Source organism: Taudactylus pleione, unplaced genomic scaffold, assembly GCF_031769625.1.
Source record: "Taudactylus pleione unplaced genomic scaffold, aTauple2 ptg002591l, whole genome shotgun sequence".
Taxonomy (NCBI): Eukaryota; Metazoa; Chordata; class Amphibia; order Anura; family Myobatrachidae; genus Taudactylus; species Taudactylus pleione.
Window position 1 is genome coordinate 146,591 of NW_028286970.1, and position 23,283 is coordinate 169,873.

General features: G+C 46.7%; 2 protein-coding genes across 2 annotated transcripts in view; one reads left to right on the forward strand and one right to left on the reverse strand.

Moving 5' to 3' along the window:
* The window catches only part of LOC148431247 (uncharacterized), a 73,049-nt gene that overhangs the window by 32,611 nt on the left and 17,155 nt on the right, over nucleotides 1-23,283 (forward strand). The gene's annotated exons all lie outside the window — the stretch shown is intronic.
* LOC148431248 (uncharacterized) lies at nucleotides 11,260-21,672 on the reverse strand. The gene is made up of 2 exons (XM_088466158.1): nucleotides 21,390-21,672; nucleotides 11,260-13,904 (listed from the first exon to the last, which is right to left on the reverse strand). Exons 1-2 carry the CDS (start codon nucleotides 21,670-21,672, stop codon nucleotides 12,487-12,489), a joined length of 1,701 nt encoding a protein of 566 aa, XP_088322284.1. The 3' UTR covers nucleotides 11,260-12,486.

The following is a 23,283-nucleotide window of genomic DNA, read 5'->3' on the forward strand; positions in this document are numbered from 1 at the left end:
CGCCAAAGGGGGCATGCTGTCAATCAACATTGACAGCACGCCCCCTTTGGTGCGAGACCCGGACGATGGAAAGCCCGTCGCTCGTCGGGCCTCACGCATGCGCACGACGGAGCACCCTCCGTCGTGCGCATGCGCAGTGGGGAACATCGACCTGCTTGCGAGCATCCTGCCGCTCGCGAGCGGGTCTGAATGACCCCCAGAGTACAAGCAACAAAGTATCATTGTGCGTGGGCGTGAGGAATCGGTGAAAGATCCTAAACTGTGCGCCCTTTCAACAGTAAAGTCAGGTATAACATCAGCAACTCCCAAAATCTGTGGTAGATCAGAGGGTAGGAATTTGATGAGGTCAGGGCCCCTCAGACTTTCTGGAAGGCCTACCTTATGCAAATTATTCTGGCGGGAATGATTTTCCAAGTCATCTACTTTGTCGATCAGCTGGTAGCTGGATTTTTGCAGGGACACTGCCTGTTGTTTCAATTCGAAGATATCTTGTTCATGCTCACTAATCTTCTGTTCGTTAGATACCGGTGGAATCAAGTTGGGATTTTACCTCTTTCAGAGCTGCCGCAGACGTAGCAGACTGCTGTTGCATGATTGGGGCCATTGTATCCTTAATCGCTCTGACCATGTCTTCATAGACTAATGGAAATGCAGGGGGAGCATCTGCTTGGGGCAGGGTGGAGAGTGGTAAGTTGGTGGTACTCATAGAGGACGTCTGAGAAGGCTGAGAGGACATCACGACTAGCGATGAAGGCTCTGCAAGGATAGCAATATCTCCACGTTTACCCGATTTGTTTCTGAGGGTTTTTCCTGGGGTAGGAACCATTACGAATTTCTCCATGTCCCGTATTGATAATATTGATAATTAGGAATGTACTATATAGATTATGAGCACCACTAGTAGCAGATGAGGTGTAATAAAGCAAAACAGAAGTAGGTCCAATAAATAGGCAAGATATAGATGAGGATGGATACCCTTGTGCACAGAGTATGTGTTTGTGTAACTAAGGTAAGTGCTGCTGCCATGAGTGGGGATACTAGAAAATTGGTTTGTGTAGCGCTCAGACATATTGCTAAGTGGTATTGTTATAAATGATTGGGTGATGTGTAAAAGAAGAATGGACCCAAAATGTTGTAAGATACAGTAATAGTTTACTGGTCTCAATAGACAGCAGCAGTACACAGAATATTGGTTATGTACAGAGAGATGTAGCAATCATAGATGTGGGTTGGTTGGTATGAACAAATATTATAATGTGCACAATGACACAAGTGGGGCTATCTCGGACATGCAGGATGCAGCAAATCAAAAGTCAATGTGGCATGTCCAGTAACAATGGTAGTGTGGTAAAGTGGAAGGTGGTAGTGGGCATTATCAGCACCCAGGATGGTCTATTCCGGTATTCAGAGAGTCCAATACGTGGTTAAGCAGAGTGTAATTTCCACCTAGTGTTGCGGTCTTTTTAGAGTTAGGGGCAGCGTCCCGCTTACCTGTCTGGTCGTCCTGGTTATGCGTGGTCAGTGCCTGGATACTTGTGTATGTGTAGCAGAGAGACGTGGGCACGGGTGGCCTTGTGTGGTAACCGTGTTATGTTGATCTTGCACAATGGGGACCTTCAGGAGATGCTTCCTCCGGCAGTTGAAATGTAGCCTGACCGTGGTGTATCCATCCTTCTTGTCTGTAACATCCAGGTACGTTCCTGGCACGGTGTGATGAGGCATGATTCCCCAATCCTGGGGTTTTGCGGGTTGATTCCTGCTGGGTGGTGCTCTGCGTTGATATCGGCTCAGACCGGTCGGTAGCACGGCCCGCTGTGGGTGTGGGTGTTCATGCTAGCTGTGGTATAGTGTAGTGTTTGGTATAGAAGATGTGGATGCAACTCCAACGCGTTTCTGCCCAGTGCGGGCCTTCCTCAGGGAGTATGAGTGCATACTGGACATTGTCACATTGACTTGTTTTGCTGCATCCTGCATGTTAGAGATAGCCCCACTTGTGTCATTGTGCACATTACAATATTTGTTCATACCAACCAACCCACCAGGGACGGTTCTAGGGTTTGGCTAACTGGGCCGTCGTCCGGAGCACCGACCCCTGGAGGGCGGCACTGAGTCACCATATAAAAAAAAAAGGTCTTTGTCTTTGTTTATTGGCGGGCAGTGCTGAGCCCTGAGCACTCAGCTCAGATGCTGCCCGGCTGTGCGCGGCACCTTGGTGTGACGTCAGAGGTCACGCAGCATTGCGCAGTGCAGCACAATGCAGCCTGTCTTCCTTCAGCCATGCCCGCAGCAATCTTAAGTGGAGGAGGATGGAGCGGCATTGCTGTGGGGGTTAGTGTGGTGTCAGGCAGCCAGCCCGGCCCCTGTGAAAATAAAAGCCTCTGACACAAAAATAAAAGTGCCAGGGCCAAACTATTCAGGAGGAGGGAAGGAGCCCTGCTGCACCCCCACCCCAGGAAAGGAGCCCTGCTGCACCCCCACCCCAGGAAAGGAGTCCTGCTGCACTGCCCCAGGAAAGGAGCCCTGCTGCACCCCCACCCCAGGAAAGGAGCCCTGCTGCACCCCCACCCCAGAAAAGGAGCCCTGCTGCACCCCCACCCCAGGAAAGGAGCCCTGCTGCACCCCCACCCCAGGAAAGGAGCCCTGCTGCTGCATCACCACCCCAGGAAAGGAGCCCTGCTGCTGCATCACCCCCCCAGGAAAGGAGCCCTGCTGCTGCATCACCCCCCCAGGAAAGGAGCCCTGCTGCTGCATCACCAGGAAGCCTGTACCCCCACACAGTGCCTGCTGGAGCACCCCATGCTGCCTGGCTGCTGATTTGGAGGAGACTGGAGAGTTATACATGCGTTACTGGCCTAGGTGAGTCTCCTCTCTGAGGATGATGTACATTATATTTGCAAATTCATCATACGCCTGCTGTGCTGTGATATGGTGAAAAGGGCGGGCTGGGGACCTTTGCTGAAAGTAATTTATTCCTGTCGGAGGCTGGGGACAGGGTTGGCCATATATGTCAATATACTTCTGCTGCTGACTGTTGGGGCCCGGCCAGGGGCCATGAAAGATTTATTTTTTCCTGTGGGCCTGTGCTGGGCCATGAATAATGTTTATTTTATAGTACCTGTGGTGTTGGGGGCCTCTGGCTGAGCCCTAACACTACAAAAATAAAAGTACATTCATGGCCCAGCAAAAGCTCAAAAGAAAAAAATATTTTACTTGACCAACTCAATGCCGGGGATCCCATGATTGAAAAAATGGCCCAGGATTGGCCTCCCTGTGGCGGCCATGACAGCAGGTCTTATCAGCTGCAGCTCATTATCCCCTACCCCACTGTGAAGGATACCACATTACACACGGGTCCTCGTACCCGTTACACCACATTACACACGGGTCCTCGAACCCGTTACACCACATTACACACGGGTCCTCGTACCCGTTACACCACATTACACACGGGTCCTCGTACCCATTACACCACATTACACACGGGTCCTCGTACCCGTTACACCACATTACACACGGGTCCTCGTACCCGTTACACCATATTACACACGGGTCCTCGTACCCACTACACACGGGTCCTCGTACCCGTTACACCACATTACACATGGGTCCTCGTCCCCATGACACCACATTACACCCGGGTCCTCGTCCCCATGACACCACATTACACACGGGTCCTCGTACCCATGACACCACATTACACACGGGTCCTCGTACCCATGACACCACATTACACACGGGTCCTCGCACCCATGACACCACATTATACACGGGTCCTCGCACCCATTACACCACATTATACACGGGTCCTCGTCCCCATGACACCACATTATACACGGGTCCTCGTCCCCATGACACCACATTATACACGGGTCCTCGTCCCCATGACACCACATTATACACGGGTCCTCGTCCCCATGACACCACATTATACACGGGTCCTCGTCCCCATGACACCACATTATACACGGGTCCTCGTCCCCATGACACCACATTATACACGGGTCCTCGTCCCCATGACACCACATTATACACGGGTCCTCGTCCCCATGACACCACATTATACACGGGTCCTCGTCCCCATGACACCACATTATACACGGGTCCTCGTCCCCATGACACCACATTATACACGGGTCCTCGTCCCCATGACACCACATTATACACAGGTCCTCGTACCCATGACACCACATTATACACAGGTCCTTGTACCCATTACACCACATTATACACAGGTCCTTGTACCCATTACACCAAATCATGGACTTTACTTACATTTGTAGTTTTTTTTCCCATGAATTATATTTATTGATTACTGACCATTATATTATTATATATCACCCTCTACCTCATTCCCCCCACACCCCGCCTTTTCCTTTATACACAAGTTATAACTAAACACAGCAGTGAGGCAGAATTTTCTACATCAGTCATTTTATTGCAAGATTACAAGAATATAGTTTCCTCCTGTAGTAACACTTGGAATGTTATTTATTGAATATTTAATACTACAGATTACTATAATATTGTGTGAATGCGGCATGAAAAGCAAATTATAAAATGAGCAGCTGCTGTATCCTGCAAACCTGGGGGCAGACACACAAGCAGCAGATAAGGTGGGTGGAGCTGGAAATCTGTAACTAAAAAGAGAATGGTAACAGCAGCACAGAGTAATTCAGCTCATATAACTCCATTACAGCTATGATCAGACAAGACTGACATGGATACAGCTAGGTAGTACAGAGTAATGATGTGAGGCTCCCGGCATACTGGTGCAGTGACGCTGTGCTGTGCACCTGTATATAGATAACAGATCATACATCCAATGCTCAGAGATGTGCAGTATCCTGGCATTTTCCATCAGGTGGGGTCTGTACATATTAGGAGCCATCCATGAGGAATAGCTGTCCTGGCTTTCTCTCTTTGGTATAATATGGTCCTTACATTAATGATGAGAGTAACATCCTGCACATAATAGTCCTGTAACGTCCAGTTACTCATACAGAGCAATTCCTGTTATTATTCATGGCTTGTGTACAATGTGTCATTTCTGTATTACTCATGTATTATAAGCTGCAGGATATGATACTCGCACAGTGCTGTCATTCCCTCCATGACACACATACAATAGAGATGACATATTATCTAATACATATGTACTAACATAATACTGATATATACCATGATAGGAGGTAATAACAGGACAGGACAGTGCATCCATGCAGGTGCCCATCAGTGAGCAAATCCCCAACACCAGAGCGGTGTCACAGTGACAGGAGACAGGAAAGAGGGGCACACGTGTAAGACAAAACCTTTCTTGTTTGGGTATGAGAAATGGATACTAAGACAGTCACAGTATAAAGATACAAAAAGCAAAGTTAGGATAAAGCTAAAACACAAAATAAAAACTACATAACAAGAACCTGGGAATAGGAAGAGCTGGTGCAGCCCCAATATATACCTATAATCACCCCAATATATATACCTATAATCACCGGTACCTAAAGTGACAGAGTAATACAGCTTTATGTCAGTTTATATCCAGTTCTGAATGAGTCATAGTAAATGTCTGACTGACCAATACTGACCCGGCTTATGCCTGACGTTTGTTCTTCGGTGGCCCTGACCTCGGCTCATACCCTGGTCTATAGCTGACTGCCCAGTCCCTATCTCTGTTATTTTCTCCTGCCAGCTGTGGCCTAGTGTGACCAGCCCGTGAGACACAACTCACCCTCATGCAGAAACCTCTATACCTCCTTGTGACATCTCTGGTAACATCAGAGTTTCCACTAAATCCCGTCTTACAGCAAATCACTAGATCTTACACCTAGGCCATCACAGAACATGTGCACCACCGAGAGGACAACTGGAGTCTATTCCAGCTTTACTAACAATGTACAAAAACTTTCAGGTTAAAAAGTGTGGTAAATACTAACAAGCGCCACACGCAGCTGTGTTACCCCACATGGACGTCAGACAGGTCTGTGCAGCGTTCGTTTTTCTTACTTGTTACCAAACTCTTTATCTCATATATTTGTAGGTGTATAACAAAGCTTGTATGGTCCTTTCTGTGATTTCCTCACTACCAAATAATCTCCATCTCCTGACCCTGCACATTACTGGTGGTGCCACCACTGTGGGATGTGAGACAGTGCAGGACATACTGAGGAAAATCTGTACTGATCCTACTTATCCTGTGATGTCCCTGTATTATTCCCCCATTACTACGTACCCTGCTCACATCTGTATTCTGCTGTGGATATCGGGAGCTGGATGCACATTACTGGTGGTGTCACCACTGTGGGAGGGGAGACAGTGCAGGACATACTGAGGACAATCTGTACTGATCCTACTTATCCTGTGATGTCCCTGTATTATTCCCCCATTACTACGTACCCTGCTCACATCTGTATTCTGCTGGGGATATCGGGAGCTGGATGCACATTACTGGTGGTATCACCACTGTGGGAGGTGACAGTACAGGCCATACTGAGGACAATCTGTACTGATCCTACTTATCCTGTGATGTCGATGTATTATTCCTCCATTACTACGTACCCTGCTCACATCTGTATTCTGCTGGGGATATCGGGAGCTGGATGCACATTACTGGTGGTGTCACCACTGTGGGAGGTGAGACAGTGCAGGACATACTGAGGACAATCTGTACTGCTCCTACTTATCCTGTGATGTCCCTGTATTATTCCCCCATTACTACGTACCCTGCTCACATCTGTATTCTGCTGGGGATATCGGGAGCTGGATGCACATTACTGGTGGTGTCACCACTGTGAGAGGTGACAGTGCAGGACATACTGAGGACAATCTGTACTGCTCCTACTTATCCTGTGATGTCCCTGTATTATTCCCCCATTACTACGTACCCTGCTCACATCTGTATTCTGCTGGGGATATCGGGAGCTGGATGCACATTACTGGTGGTATCACCACTGTGGGAGGTGACAGTGCAGGACATACTGAGGACAATCTGTACTGATCCTACTTATCCTGTGATGTCCCTGTATTATTCCTCCATTACTACGTACCCTGCTCACATCTGTATTCTGCTGGGGATATCGGGAGCTGGATGCACATTACTGGTGGTGTCACCACTGTGGGAGGTGAGACAGTGCAGGACATACTGAGGACAATCTGTACTGATCCTACTTATCCTGTAATGGCCCTGCACTATTCCTCCATTACTACGTACCGTGCTCACATCTGTATTCTGCTGGGGATATCAGGAGCTGGATGCACATTACTGGTGGTGTCACCACTGTGGGAGGTGAGACAGTGCAGGACATACTGAGGACAATCTGTACTGATCCTACTTATCCTGTGATGTCCCTGTATTATTCTTCCATTACTACGTACCCTGCTCACATCTGTATTCTGCTGGGGATATCGGGAGCTGGATGCACATTACTGGTGGTGTCACCACTGTGAGAGGTGACAGTGCAGGACATACTGAGGACAATCTGTGCTGATCCTACTTATCCTGTGATGTCCCTGTATTATTTCTCCATTACTACGTACCCTGCTCACATCTGTATTCTGCTGGGGATATCGGGAGCTGGATGCACATTACTGGTGGTGTCACCCACTGTGGGAGGTGACAGTGCAGGACATACTGAGGACAATCTGTACTGATCCTACTTATCCTGTGATGTCCCTGTATTATTCCTCCACTACTACGTACCCTGCTCACATCTGTATTCTGCTGGGGATATCGGGAGCTGGATGCACATTACTGGTGGTGTCACCACTGTGGGAGGTGACAGTGCAGGACATACTGAGGACAATCTGTACTGATCCTACTTATCCTGTGATGTCCCTGTATTATTCCTCCATTACTACGTACCCTGCTCACATCTGTATTCTGCTGGGGATATCGGGAGCCTGATGCACATTACTGGTGGTGTCACCACTGTGGGAGGTCACAGTGCAGGACAAACTGAGGACAATTTGTACTGATCCTATTTATCCTGTGATGTCCCTGTATTATTCCCCCATTACTACGTACCGTGCTCACATCTGTATTCTGCTGGGGATATCGGGAGCTGGATGCACATTACTGGTGGTGTCACCACTGTGGGAGGTGAGACAGTGCAGGACATACTGAGGACAATCTGTACTGATCCTACTTATCCTGTGATGGCCCTGCATTATTCCTCCATTACTACGTACCCTGCTCACATCTGTATTCTGCTGGGGATATCAGGAGCTGGATGCACATTACTGGTGGTGTCACCACTGTGGGAGGTGAGACAGTGCAGGACATACTGAGGACAATCTGTGCTGATCCTACTTATCCTGTGATGTCCCTGTATTATTTCTCCATTACTACGTACCCTGCTCACATCTGTATTCTGCTGGGGATATCGGGAGCCTGATGCACATTACTGGTGGTGTCACCACTGTGGGAGGTGAGACAGTGCAGGACATACTGAGGACAATCTGTACTGATCCTACTTATCCTGTGATGGCCCTGCATTATTCCTCCATTACTACGTACCCTGCTCACATCTGTATTCTGCTGGGGATATCAGGAGCTGGATGCACATTACTGGTGGTGTCACCACTGTGGGAGGTGAGACAGTGCAGGACATACTGAGGACAATCTGTGCTGATCCTACTTATCCTGTGATGTCCCTGTATTATTCCCCCATTACTACGTACCCTGCTCACATCTGTATTCTGCTGGGGATATCGGGAGCTGGATGCACATTACTGGTGGTGTCACCACTGTGGGAGGTGACAGTGCAGGACATACTGAGGACAATCTGTACTGATCCTACTTATCCTGTGATGTCCCTGTATTATTCCCCCATTACTACGTACCCTGCTCACATCTGTATTCTGCTGTGGATATCGGGAGCTGGATGCACATTACTGGTGGTGTCACCCACTGTGGGAGGTGACAGTGCAGGACATACTGAGGACAATCTGTACTGATCCTACTTATCCTGTGATGTCCCTGTATTATTCCTCCATTACTACATACCCTGCTCACATCTGTATTCTGCTGGGGATATCGGGAGCTGGATGCACATTACTGGTGGTGTCACCACTGTGGGAGGTCACAGTGCAGGACATACTGAGGACAATCTGTACTGATCCTACTTATCCTGTGATGTCCCTGTATTATTCCTCCATTACTACGTACCCTGCTCACATCTGTATTCTGCTGGGGATATCGGGAGCTGGATGCACATTACTGGTGGTGTCACCACTGTGGGAGGTGAGACAGTGCAGGACATACTGAGGACAATCTGTACTGATCCTACTTATCCTGTGATGTCCCTGTATTATTCCTCCATTACTACGTACCCTGCTCACATATGTATTCTGCTGGGGATATCGGGAGCTGGATGCACATTACTGGTGGTGTCACCCACTGTGGGAGGTGACAGTGCAGGACATACTGAGGACAATCTGTACTGATCCTACTTATCCTGTGATGTCCCTGTATTATTCCTCCATTACTACATACCCTGCTCACATCTGTATTCTGCTGGGGATATCGGGAGCTGGATGCACATTACTGGTGGTGTCACCACTGTGGGAGGTCACAGTGCAGGACATACTGAGGACAATCTGTACTGATCCTACTTATCCTGTGATGTCCCTGTATTATTCCTCCATTACTACGTACCCTGCTCACATCTGTATTCTGCTGGGGATATCGGGAGCTGGATGCACATTACTGGTGGTGTCACCACTGTGGGAGGTGAGACAGTGCAGGACATACTGAGGACAATCTGTACTGATCCTACTTATCCTGTGATGTCCCTGTATTATTCCTCCATTACTACGTACCCTGCTCACATCTGTATTCTGCTGGGGATATCAGGAGCTGGATGCACATTACTGGTGGTGTCACCACTGTGGGAGGTGAGACAGTGCAGGACATACTGAGGACAATCTGTGCTGATCCTACTTATCCTGTGATGTCCCTGTATTATTCCTCCATTACTACATACCCTGCTCACATCTGTATTCTGCTGGGGATATCGGGAGCTGGATGCACATTACTGGTGGTGTCACCACTGTGGGAGGTCACAGTGCAGGACATACTGAGGACAATCTGTACTGATCCTACTTATCCTGTGATGTCCCTGTATTATTCCTCCATTACTACGTACCCTGCTCACATCTGTATTCTGCTGGGGATATCGGGAGCTGGATGCACATTACTGGTGGTGTCACCACTGTGGGAGGTGAGACAGTGCAGGACATACTGAGGACAATCTGTACTGATCCTACTTATCCTGTGATGTCCCTGTATTATTCCTCCATTACTACGTACCCTGCTCACATCTGTATTCTGCTGGGGATATCAGGAGCTGGATGCACATTACTGGTGGTGTCACCACTGTGGGAGGTGAGACAGTGCAGGACATACTGAGGACAATCTGTGCTGATCCTACTTATCCTGTGATGTCCCTGTATTATTCCTCCATTACTACGTACCCTGCTCACATCTGTATTCTGCTGGGGATATCAGGAGCTGGATGCACATTACTGGTGGTGTCACCACTGTGGGAGGTGACAGTGCAGGACATACTGAGGACAATCTGTACTGATCCTACTTATCCTGTGATGTCCCTGTATTATTCCCCCATTACTACGTACCCTGCTCACATCTGTATTCTGCTGGGGATATCGGGAGCTGGATGCACATTACTGGTGGTGTCACCACTGTGGGAGGTGACAGTGCAGGACATACTGAGGACAATCTGTACTGATCCTACTTATCCTGTGATGTCCCTGTATTATTCCTCCATTACTACGTACCCTGCTCACATCTGTATTCTGCTGGGGATATCGGGAGCCTGATGCACATTACTGGTGGTGTCACCACTGTGGGAGGTCACAGTGCAGGACAAACTGAGGACAATTTGTACTGATCCTATTTATCCTGTGATGTCCCTGTATTATTCCCCCATTACTACGTACCGTGCTCACATCTGTATTCTGCTGGGGATATCGGGAGCTGGATGCACATTACTGGTGGTGTCACCACTGTGGGAGGTGACAGTGCAGGACATACTGAGGACAATCTGTACTGATCCTACTTATCCTGTGATGTCCCTGTATTATTCCTCCATTACTACGTACCCTGCTCACATCTGTATTCTGCTGGGGATATCGGGAGCCTGATGCACATTACTGGTGGTGTCACCACTGTGGGAGGTGACAGTGCAGGACATACTGAGGACAATCTGTACTGATCCTACTTATCCTGTGATGTCCCTGTATTATTCCTCCATTACTACGTACCCTGATCACATCTGTATTCTGCTGGGGATATCGGGAGCTGGAAACACATTACTGGTGGTGTCACCACTGTGGGAGGTGACAGTGCAGGACATACTGAGGACAATCTGTAAATAGTCATGATGACAGATTAGTTATGTTCCCATATTACATCATGTGGTCTTGTTATTGCACAAATAGGCCAATAGTACTATAATAATCTAATACAGAGAGTTTTCCAAATTCCGCCATTACAGGCCATGGTTTAAGGATATCCATGCTTGAATCCATATGGTTAAATCAAACTGACTGAGGCACTAATTGAGTAACCTGTGCTCAAGCATGAAATTCCTTTAAGTCTGGCCTGTAATAGTGGAGTTTGGGAACCTCTGATCTGATAGAATAAGGAAAGTGAAAGCCATTACATGAGGAACCTGTTGGAGCCCTATGTTGGTGACATCCGTGTGGATATATAATCAAGTGTAATATATTAGTATATAGGGGCTGATTCACCAGAGGACACAATGACGATAGTTACACAGATAGAGCGAATGTTTGCCATCACACCTGCGTATAAGTCACACAGCGATCACACTGCGATTACAGAAGCAAAGAGGAATACATCACATAGTGAGTGGCAGGGTGACCGTTTGGGGGAGGTAATGGGGGTGGACAGAATTCTACAGTGTGTGTCTGTCCGTGTCTGTACGTGTGTCTGTCCGTGTGATCGCCATGTCATGGGCGTGTGTCTGTGTGATCATCATGTCATGGGCGTGTTTGTCCGTGTGGTCGCCATGTCATGGGCGTGTATAAATTAGCCATAGAGATGGCAGCTGCAGCATGAGACCTCTCTGTGTGTCAGGAGAGCTGCAGTGTTTGTGGCTGGTCAGACCTGATGTAAATGTTGTGTGCCTGCTTGATGTGCGGCGATGGTACCGATGATTACACAGGAGGGTGACATTGGATAATAATGAGAATGCAGCAGTGGGCGTGGTTATGGCGGCTGTGCCTCGGCATTAGCATATATTATCACCTGCGATCTGTAAGAGACTGCAGCTGCATTTGCTTCCGCTGCTGAATCAGACCCATAGTGTGATAATGCAAATGTAATTTATTCTTCATCAAGCAGGGACAGCAATCTAGGCTAACATTGTATTTATGCTTGTTCTGATAATTCTCAATATTACAGTACTGTAAATACCGCTGCAATTTCTATATATTTCTAGACGCTCATACACATTGTTTTTCTCCTGTGTGACGTCGCTGATGTGTAACTAGATATGATTTCTGTGTAAAACATTTCCCACACTCAGGACATGAAAATGGTTTCTCACCTGTGTGACTTCTACGATGTACTACAAAATGTGATTTCTGTGTAAAACATTTCCCACACTCAGGACATGAATATGGTTTCTCACCTGTGTGACTTCTCTGATGTGTAACAAGAGTGAATTTCTTTGTGAAACATTTCCCACACTCAGGACATGGAAATGGCCTCTCACCTGTGTGACATCTCTGATGTATAACAAGATCTGATTTCTTTGTAAAACATTTCCCACACTCAGGACATGGAAATGGTTTCTCACCTGTGTGACTTTTCTGATGTGTAACAAAATGTGATTTGTCTGTAAAACATTTCCCGCACTCAGGACATGGAAATGGCCTCTCACCTGTGTGACGTCTCTGATGTATAACAAGATCTGATTTCTCTTTAAAGCATTTCCCACACTCAGGACATGAAAATGGTTTCTCACCTGTGTGACGTCTCTGATGTGAAACAAGAACTGATTTGTGTGTAAAACATTTCCCACATTCAGAACATGAAAATGGTTTCTCACCTGTGTGAATTCTCTGATGTATAACAAGAACTGATTTGTGTGTAAAACATATCCCACATTCAGAACATGAAAATGGTGTCTCACCTGTGTGACTTCTCTGATGTTTAACAAGAACTGATTTGTGTGTAAAACATTTTCCACATTCAGAACATGAAAATGGGTTCTCACCTGTGTGACTTCGCTGATGTGTAACAAGTTCTGATTTCTGTGTAAAACATTTCCCACACTCAGAACATGGAAATGGCCTCTCACCTGTATGACTTCTCTCATGTACAGCAAGTGCTCCCTGCTGTTTAAAACATTTTCCACACTCAGAACATGCATATGGTCTCTCACCTGTGTGACGTCTCTGATGTATAACAAGAGATGATTTCTGTGTAAAACATTTCCCACACTCAGAACATGGAAATGGCCTCTCACCTGTGTGAATCTTTGTATGTCTACTAAGATAACTTTTCAGAGTAAAACATTTCCCACACTCAGAACATAGAAAAGGCCTCTCAGCTGCGTGAACTTTCTTCTGATGTATAGAAAGACTGATCTGCTTGGTAAAACTTTTCCCACAATCAGAACATGAGAATGGATTATCACCTGTGTGATCTGAGCTGTGTGTAACACTACTGGGATTATCAGGAGAACATTCCTCATGGTTAGAGGGATCAGAGGATAGATAAGCACTGTGAGATGCTGGATGTATACTGGGGATAATGGGTTTTTCTCCTGGAGAGTCCTGTGAGAAGTTATTGTCTAGGTCACAATCTGTAGATAATATGAGACGTCTCCTCAAATTATTCCTGCTGCTGTGTCCATCTGCTGGGAACAGAATAATTATATGGGAATTACCATCACTGCAGAGCTATACCATACTGTGTAACTATAAGACATGCCCGGCTGTACCCCAACATCTCCATACTGTGTAACTATAAGACGTGCCCGGCTGTACCCCAACATCTCCATACTGTGTAACTATAAGACGTGCCCGGCTGTACCCCAACATCTCCATACTGTGTAACTAAAAGACGTGCCCGGCTGTACCCCAACATCTCCATACTGTGTAACTATAAGACGTGCCCGGCTGTACCCCAACATCTCCATACTGTGTAACTATAAGACGTGCCCGGCTGTACCCCTACATCTCATACTGTGTAACTATAAGACGTGCCCGGCTGTGCCCCAACATCTCCATACTGTGTAACTATAAGACGTGCCAGGCTATACCCCAACATGTCGATACTGTGTAACTATAATAAGACGTGCCCAGCTGTACCCCAACATCTCCATACTGTGTAACTATAAGACTTGCCCGGCTGTACCCCAACATCTCCATACTGTGTAACTATAATAAGACGTGCCCGGCTGTACCCAACATCTCATACTGTGTAACTATAATAAGACGTGCCCGGCTGTACCCCAACATCTCCATACTGTGTAACTATAATAAGACGTGCCTGACTGTACCCCAACATCTCCATACTGTGTAACTATAAGACGTGCCCGGCTGTACCCCAACATCTCCATACTGTGTAACTATAATAAGACATGTCCGGCTGTACACCAACATCTCCATACTGTGTAACTATAATAAGACGTGCTTGACTGTACCCCAACATCTCCATACTGTGTAACTATAATAAGACGTGCTTGACTGTACCCCAACATCTCCATACTGTGTAACTATAATACGTGCCCGGCTGTACTCCTACATCTCCATACTGTGTAACTATAATAAGACGTGCCCGGCTGTACCCCAACATCTCCATACTGTGTAACTATAAGACGTGCCCGGCTGTACCCCAACATCTCCTACTGTGTAACTATAAGACGTGCCCGGCTATACCCCAACATCTCCATACTGTGTAACTATAATAAGACGTGCCCGGCTGTACCCCAACATCTCCATACTGTGTAACTATAAGACGTGCCCGGCTGTACCCCAACATCTCCATACTGTGTAACTATAATAAGACGTGCCCGGCTGTACACCAACATCTCCATACTGTGTAACTATAATAAGACGTGCCCGGCTATACCCCAACATCTCCATACTGTGTAACTATAATAAGACGTGCCCGGCTGTACCCCAACATCTCCATACTGTGTAACTATAATAAGACGTGCCCGGCTGTACCCCAACATCTCCATACTGTGTAACTATAAATAAGACGTGCCCAGCTGTACCCCAACATCTCCATACTGTGTAACTATAAGACGTGCCCGGCTGTACACCAACATCTCCATACTGTGTAACTATAATAAGACGTGCCCGGCTATACCCCAACATCTCCATAGTGTGTAACTATAATAAGATGTGCCCGGCTGTACCCTAACATCTCCATACTGTGTAACTGTAATAAGACGTGCCCGGCTGTACCCCAACATCTCATACTGTGTAACTATAATAAGATGTGCCCGGCTGTACCCCTACATCTCATACTGTGTAACTATAAGACGTGCCCGGCTGTACCCCAACATCTCCATACTGTGTAACTATAAGACGTGCCCGGCTGTACCCCAACATCTCCATCCTGTGTAACTATAATAAGACGTGCCCAGCTGTACCCCAACATCTCCATACTGTGTAACTATAAGACGTGCCCGGCTGTACCCCAACATCTCCATCCTGTGTAACTATAATAAGACGTGCCCAGCTGTACCCCAACATCTCCATACTGTGTAACTATAAGACGTGTCCGGCTGTACCCCAACATCTCAACTGTGTAACTATAAGACGTGCCCGGCTGTACCCCAACATCTCCATACTGTGTACCTATAATAAGCCGTGCCCAGCTGTACCCCAACATCTCCATACTGTGTAACTATAATAAGACGTGCCCGGCTGTACCCCAACATCTCCATACTGTGTAACTATAATAAGACGTGCCCGGCTGTACCCAAACATCTCCATACTGTGTAACTATAATAAGACGTGCCCGGCTGTACCTCAACATCTCCATACTGTGTAACTATAATAAGACGTGCCCGGCTGTACCCCAATATCTCCATACTGTGTAACTATAATAAGACGTGCCCGGCTGTACCCAAACATCTCCATACTGTGTAACTATAATAAGATGTGCCCGGTTGTACCCCAACATCTCATACTGTGTAACTATAATAAGACGTGCCCGGCTGTACCCCAACATCTCCATTCTGTGTAACTATAATAAGATGTGCCCGGCTGTACACCCAACATCTCCATACTGTGTAACTATAATAAGACGTGCCCGGCTGTACCCCCAAAATCCCCATACTGTGTAACTATAATAAGACGTGCCCGGCTGTACCCCCAAAATCCCCATACTGTGTAACTATAACACATGCATGCTCTATACATTATATCACACACAGGACATACTAGCTGCACCCTGCTGTGTCCTCACACTCCATATCTCCATCTCATACTGTGTAATAGAGTGCAGGCATGGTCTATACATTATATCACACACAGGACATACTAGCTGTATCCTGCTGTGTCCTCACACTCTCCATATCTCCATTTCAGTATGTGTAACAGAGTGCAGGCATGGTCTATACATTATATCACACACAGGACATACTAGCTGTATCCTGCTGTGTCCTCACACTCTCCATATCTCCATCTCAGTATGTGTAACAGAGTGCAGGCATAGTCTATACATTATATCACACACAGGACATACTAGCTGTATCCTGCTGTGTCCTCACACTCTCCATATCTCCATCTCAGTATGTGTAACAGGGTGCAGGCATGGTCTATACATTATATCACACACAGGACATACTAGCTGTACCCTGCTGTGTCCTCACACTCTCCATATCTCCATCTCAGTATGTGTAACAGAGTGCAGGCATGGTCTATACATTATATCACACACAGGACATACTAGCTGTATCCTGCTGCGTCCTCACACTCTCCATATCTCCATCTCAGTATGTGTAACAGAGTGCAGGCATGGTCTATACATTATATCACACACAGGACATACTAGCTGTATCCTACTGTGTCCTCACACTCTCCATATCTCCATCTCAGTATGTGTAACAGAGTGCAGGCATGGTCTATACATTATATCACACACAGGACATACTAGCTGTATCCTGCTGTGTCCTCACACTCTCCATATCTCCATCTCAGTATGTGTAACAGAGTGCAGGCATGGTCTATACATTATATCACACACAGGTCATACTAGCTGTATCCTGCTGTGTCCTCACACTCTCCGTATCTCCATCTCAGTGTGTGTAACAGAGTGCAGGCATGGTCTATACATTATATCACACACAGGACATACTAGCTGTATCCTGCTGTATCCTCACACTCTCCGTATCTCCATCTCAGTATGTATAACAGAGTGCAGGCATGGTCTATACATTATATCACACACAGGACATACTAGCTGTATCCTGCTGTGTCCTCACACTCTCCATATCTCCATCTCAGTATGTGTAACAGAGTGCAGGCATGGTCTATACATTATATCACACACAGGTCATACTAGCTGCACCCTGCTGTGTCCTCACACTCTCCTGATCTCCATCTCAGTATGTGTAACAGAGTGCAGGCATGGTCTATACATTATATCACACACAGGACATACTAGCTGTATCCTGCTGTGTCCTCACACTCTCCGTATCTCCATCTCAGTATGTGTAACAGAGTGCAGGCATGGTCTATACATTATATCACCCACAGGACATACTAGCTGTATCCTGCTGTGTCCTCACACTCTCCATATCTCCATCTCAGTATGTGTAACAGAGTGCAGGCATGGTCTATACATTATATCACACACAGGACATACTAGCTGCATCCTGCTGTGTCCTCACACTCTCCATATCTCCATCTCAGTATGTGTAACAGAGTGCAGGCATGGTCTATACATTATATCACACACAGGTCATACTAGCTGTATCCTGCTGTGTCCTCACACTCTCCGTATCTCCATCTCAGTATGTGTAACAGAGTGCAGGCATGGTCTATACATTATATCACACACAGGTCATACTAGCTGTACCCTGCTGTGTCCTCACACTCTCCGTATCTCCATCTCAGTATGTGTAACAGAGTGCAGGCATGGTCTATACATTATATCACACACAGGTCATACTAGCTGCACCCTGCTGTGTCCTCACACTCTCCATATCTCCATCTAAGTATGTGTAACAGAGTGCAGGCATGGTCTATACATTATATCACACACAGGTCATACTAGCTGCACCCTGCTGTGTCCTCACACTCTCCATATCTCCATCTCAGTATGTGTAACAGAGTGCAGGCATGGTCTATACATTATATCACACACAGGTCATACTAGCTGTATCCTACTGTGTCCTCACACTCTCCATATCTCCATCTCAGTATGTGTAACAGAGTGCAGGCATGGTCTATACATTATATCACACACAGGTCATACTAGCTGCACCCTGCTGTGTCCTCACACTCTCCATATCTCCATCTCAGTATGTGTAACAGAGTGCAGGCATGGTCTATACATTATATCACACACAGGTCATACTAGCTGTATCCTACTGTGTCCTCACACTCTCCATATCTCCATCTCAGTATGTGTAACAGAGTGCAGGCATGGTCTATACATTATATCACACACAGGACATACTAGCTGCACCCTGCTGTGTCCTCACACTCTCCATATCTCCATCTCAGTATGTGTAACAGAGTGCAGGCATGGTCTATACATTATATCACACACAGGTCATACTAGCTGTATCCTACTGTGTCCTCACACTCTCCATATCTCCATCTCAGTATGTGTAACAGAGTGCAGGCATGGTCTATACATTATATCACACACAGGTCATACTAGCTGCACCCTGCTGTGTCCTCACACTCTCCATATCTCCATCTCAGTATGTGTAACAGAGTGCAGGCATGGTCTATACATTATATCACACACAGGTCATACTAGCTGCATCCTGCTGTGTCCTCACACTCTCCGTATCTCCATCTCAGTATGTGTAACAGAGTGCAGGCATGGTCTATACATTATATCACACACAGGACATACTAGCTGTATCCTACTGTGTCCTCACACTCTCCATATCTCCATCTCAGTATGTGTAACAGAGTGCAGGCATGGTCTATACATTATATCACACACAGGTCATACTAGCTGCATCCTGCTGTGTCCTCACACTCTCCATATCTCCATCTCAGTATGTGTAACAGAGTGCAGGCATGGTCTATACATTATATCACACACAGGTCATACTAGCTGTATCCTGCTGTGTCCTCACACTCTCCATATCTCCATCTCAGTATGTGTAACAGAGTGCAGGCATGGTCTATACATTATATCACACACAGGACATACTAGCTGTATCGTGCTGTGTCCTCACACTCTCCGTATCTCCATCTCAGTATGTGTAACAGAGTGCAGGCATGGTCTATACATTATATCACACACAGGACATACTAGCTGTATCCTGCTGTGTCCTCACACTCTCCATATCTCCATCTCAGTATGTGTAACAGAGTGCAGGCATGGTCTATACATTATATCACACACAGGTCATACTAGCTGTATCCTGCTGTGTCCTCACACTCTCCATATCTCCATCTCAGTATGTGTAACAGAGTGCAGGCATGTTCTATACATTATATCACACACAGGACATACTAGCTGTATCCTGCTGTGTCCTCACACTCTCCATATCTCCATCTCAGTATGTGTAACAGAGTGCAGGCATGGTCTATACATTATATCACACACAGGACATACTAGCTGCACCCTGCTGTGTCCTCACACTCTCCGTATCTCCATCTCAGTGTGTGTAACAGAGCGCAGGCATGGTCTATACATTATATCACACACAGGTCATACTAGCTGCACTCTGCTGTGTCCTCACACTCTCCATATCTCCATCTCAGTATGTGTAACAGAGCGCAGACATGGTCTATACATTATATCACACACAGGACATACTAGCTGCACCCTGCTGTGTCCTCACACTCTCCATATCTCCATCTCAGTATGTGTAACAGAGCGCAGGCATGGTCTATACATTATATCACACACAGGTCATACTAGCTGCACTCTGCTGTGTCCTCACACTCTCCATATCTCCATCTCAGTATGTGTAACAGAGCGCAGACATGGTCTATACATTATATCACACACAGGACATACTAGCTGTATCCTGCTGTGTCCTCACACTCTCCATATCTCCATCTCAGTATGTGTAACAGAGTGCAAGCATGGTCTATACATTATATCACACACGTCATACTAGCTGCATCCTGCTGTGTCCTCACACTCTCCGTATCTCCATCTCAGTATGTGTAACAGAGTGCAGGCATGGTCTATACATTATATCACACAGAGGTCATACTAACTGCACCCTGCTTTGTCCTCACACTCTCCGTATCTCCATCTCAGTATGTGTAACATAGTGCAGGAATGGTCTATACATTATATCACACACAGAACGGAATCGGTATGAAATACCGCCGGGCGCATGGCCGGCAACAGCAGAGTTCCCGGCAGCGGAAGCCCGACAGCGCTGGAAATCCCGATCGTGTATAGGTAAGTACTGACTAACCTAACCTAACCCCCTAAGCTAACCCCCTAACCCTAACCTCCCCCTCAAGTGCCTAACCCTAACCCCCCTTACACGCTGCCTAAACCTAAGTCCCCCAGGGGGGTTCCTAACCCTAAGTCCCCACGGGGGTGCCTAACCCTAACCTTCCTGGGGGGGGTGCCTAATCCTAAATCCCCCCGGGTGCCCTAAACCTAACCCTCCCCCCCGCGGATGCCAGCTCGCGGCGCCCGGCATCCCTTCGATTGGGATGCCGGGCGCCGGTCTCCCGGCGTCAGGGAAATGTCAGGTGTCTAACAGAGAGCAGGCATGGTCTATACATTATATCACACACAGGTCATACTAGCTGTATCCTGCTGTGTCCTCACACTCTCCGGATCTCCATCTCAGTATGTGTAATAGAGTGCAGGCATGGTCTATACATTATATCACACACAGGTCATACTAGCTGCACCCTGCTAGGTCCTCACACGCTCTGTATATTCATCTCAGTATGTGTAGTAGAGTGCAGGCATGGTCTATACATTATATCACACACAGGTCATACTAGCTGCACCCTATGTCCTCACACTCTCTGTATATTCATCTCAGTATGTGTAATAGAGTGCAGGCATGGGCAATGTATTATATCACACACAGTGACAGGAACATTTCCCTCATTAGTCTGTACTGACAGAGGAGGGTGTAAAATAAGAAATTATATTAGTGGTTGAAAAGAGAGAATATGTGATGCTTCTGTAATCAATGTTTATTACTCACCTGTGCTGATATCTGTAGAGATTTCCTCCTTACACTGCTGATCACCCCTCACATATATCTCTTCTTCTCCCTCTAGATCTTCTGCCTTATTATCAGTCACATATGTCTCTTCTTCTCCCTCTATATCTTCTGCTTTATTATCAGTTAAATACGTCTCTTCTTCTCCCTCTATATCTTCTTCCTTTATATCAGTCACATACGTCTCTTCTTCTCCCTCTATATCTTCTGCCTTCATATCAGTCACATACGTCTCTTCTTCTCCCTCTATATCTTCTGCCTTCATATCAGTCACATACGTCTCTTCTTCTCCCTCTATATCTTCTACCTTCATATCAGTCACATACGTCTTTTCTTCTCCCTCTATATCTTCTACCTTCATATCAGTCACATACATCTCTTCTTCTCCCTCTATATCTTCTGCCTTCATATCAGTTACATACGTCTCTTCTTCTCCCTTTATATCTTCTGCCTTCATATCAGTCACATACGTCACTTCTTCTCCAGCTATATCTTCTGCCTTCATATCAGTCACATACGTCTCTTCTTCTCCCTCTATATCTTCTGCCTTCATATCAGTCACATACGTCTCTTCTTCTCCCTTTATATCTTTTGCCTTATTATTTGTCACATATGTTTCTTCTTCTCCCTCTATATCTTCTATCTTAATATTAGTCAGCGCTGCACACTAAACAGAAATAGTTTTTTAATAATGTTTGATATTGTTAATAGACATTACACAGTAGAATATCATTGTATAAGACACACACAGCTTCTCTACAGATCATATAGTGACAGTCACTGTGGTATATTGGTGAGCCCCTAAATCCCATCTACCTGATGCCCCTGTGGGGTCCTGTGATTCTCCTCTGTACAAACCTGTGAATAAAGAGGATGTGGACATCTCTCTGGGGTATTCCTGTTACTGGGTCCATTTGTAGGAGACACACAGTGACTGAGTACATTGTATATATGTGATTATCAGATGATGTGTATATATAGGGGGGCCCATATCTGCTTTCCCCTGTAAAATAAATTACAGTCTCCTCTTACCCAGTGATGTGAGGGGCCGGTGATTCTCCATCATCACGTCCTTGTACAGACCCCTGTGTTCCTCTATATACTCCCCCTCCTGCATGGAGACATACACAGTGACATCCTGACAGCTTATAGGAACCTGACACACAATGATACAGTCATCACCCAGACACATCCCCTGGTGTTACTGTATAATGTCCCATTCCCATCAGTCACCTCTCCAGTCATCACCAAGACACATCCCCTGGTTTTACTGTATAATGTCCCATTCCCAGGAGTCACCTCTCCAGTCATCACCCAGACACATCCCCTGGTGTTACTGTATAATGTCCCATTCCCTGCAGTTACCTCCCCAGTCATCACCCAGACACATCCCCTGGTGTTACTGTATAATGTCCCATTCCCAACAGTCACCTCTCCAGTCATCACCCAGACACGACCCCTGGTGTTACTGTATAATGTCCCATTCCCAGCAGTCACCTCTCCAGCCATCACCCAGACACGTCCCCTGGTGTTACTGTATAATGTCCCATTCCCAGCAGTCACCTCTCCAGTCACCACCCAGACACGTCCCCTGGTGTTACTGTATCATGCCCCACTCCCAGCAGGCACCTCTCCAGTCATCACCCAGACACGTCCCCCGGTGTTACTGTATCATGTCCCATTCCCAGCAGTCACCTCTCCAGTCATCACCCAGACACGTCCCCCGGTGTTACTGTATCATGTCCCATTCCCAGCAGTCACCTCTCCAGTCATCACCCAGACACGTCCCCCGGTGTTACTGTATCATGTCCCATTCCCAGCAGTCATCTCTCCAGTCATCACCCAGTCACATCCCCCGGTGTTACTGTATCATGTC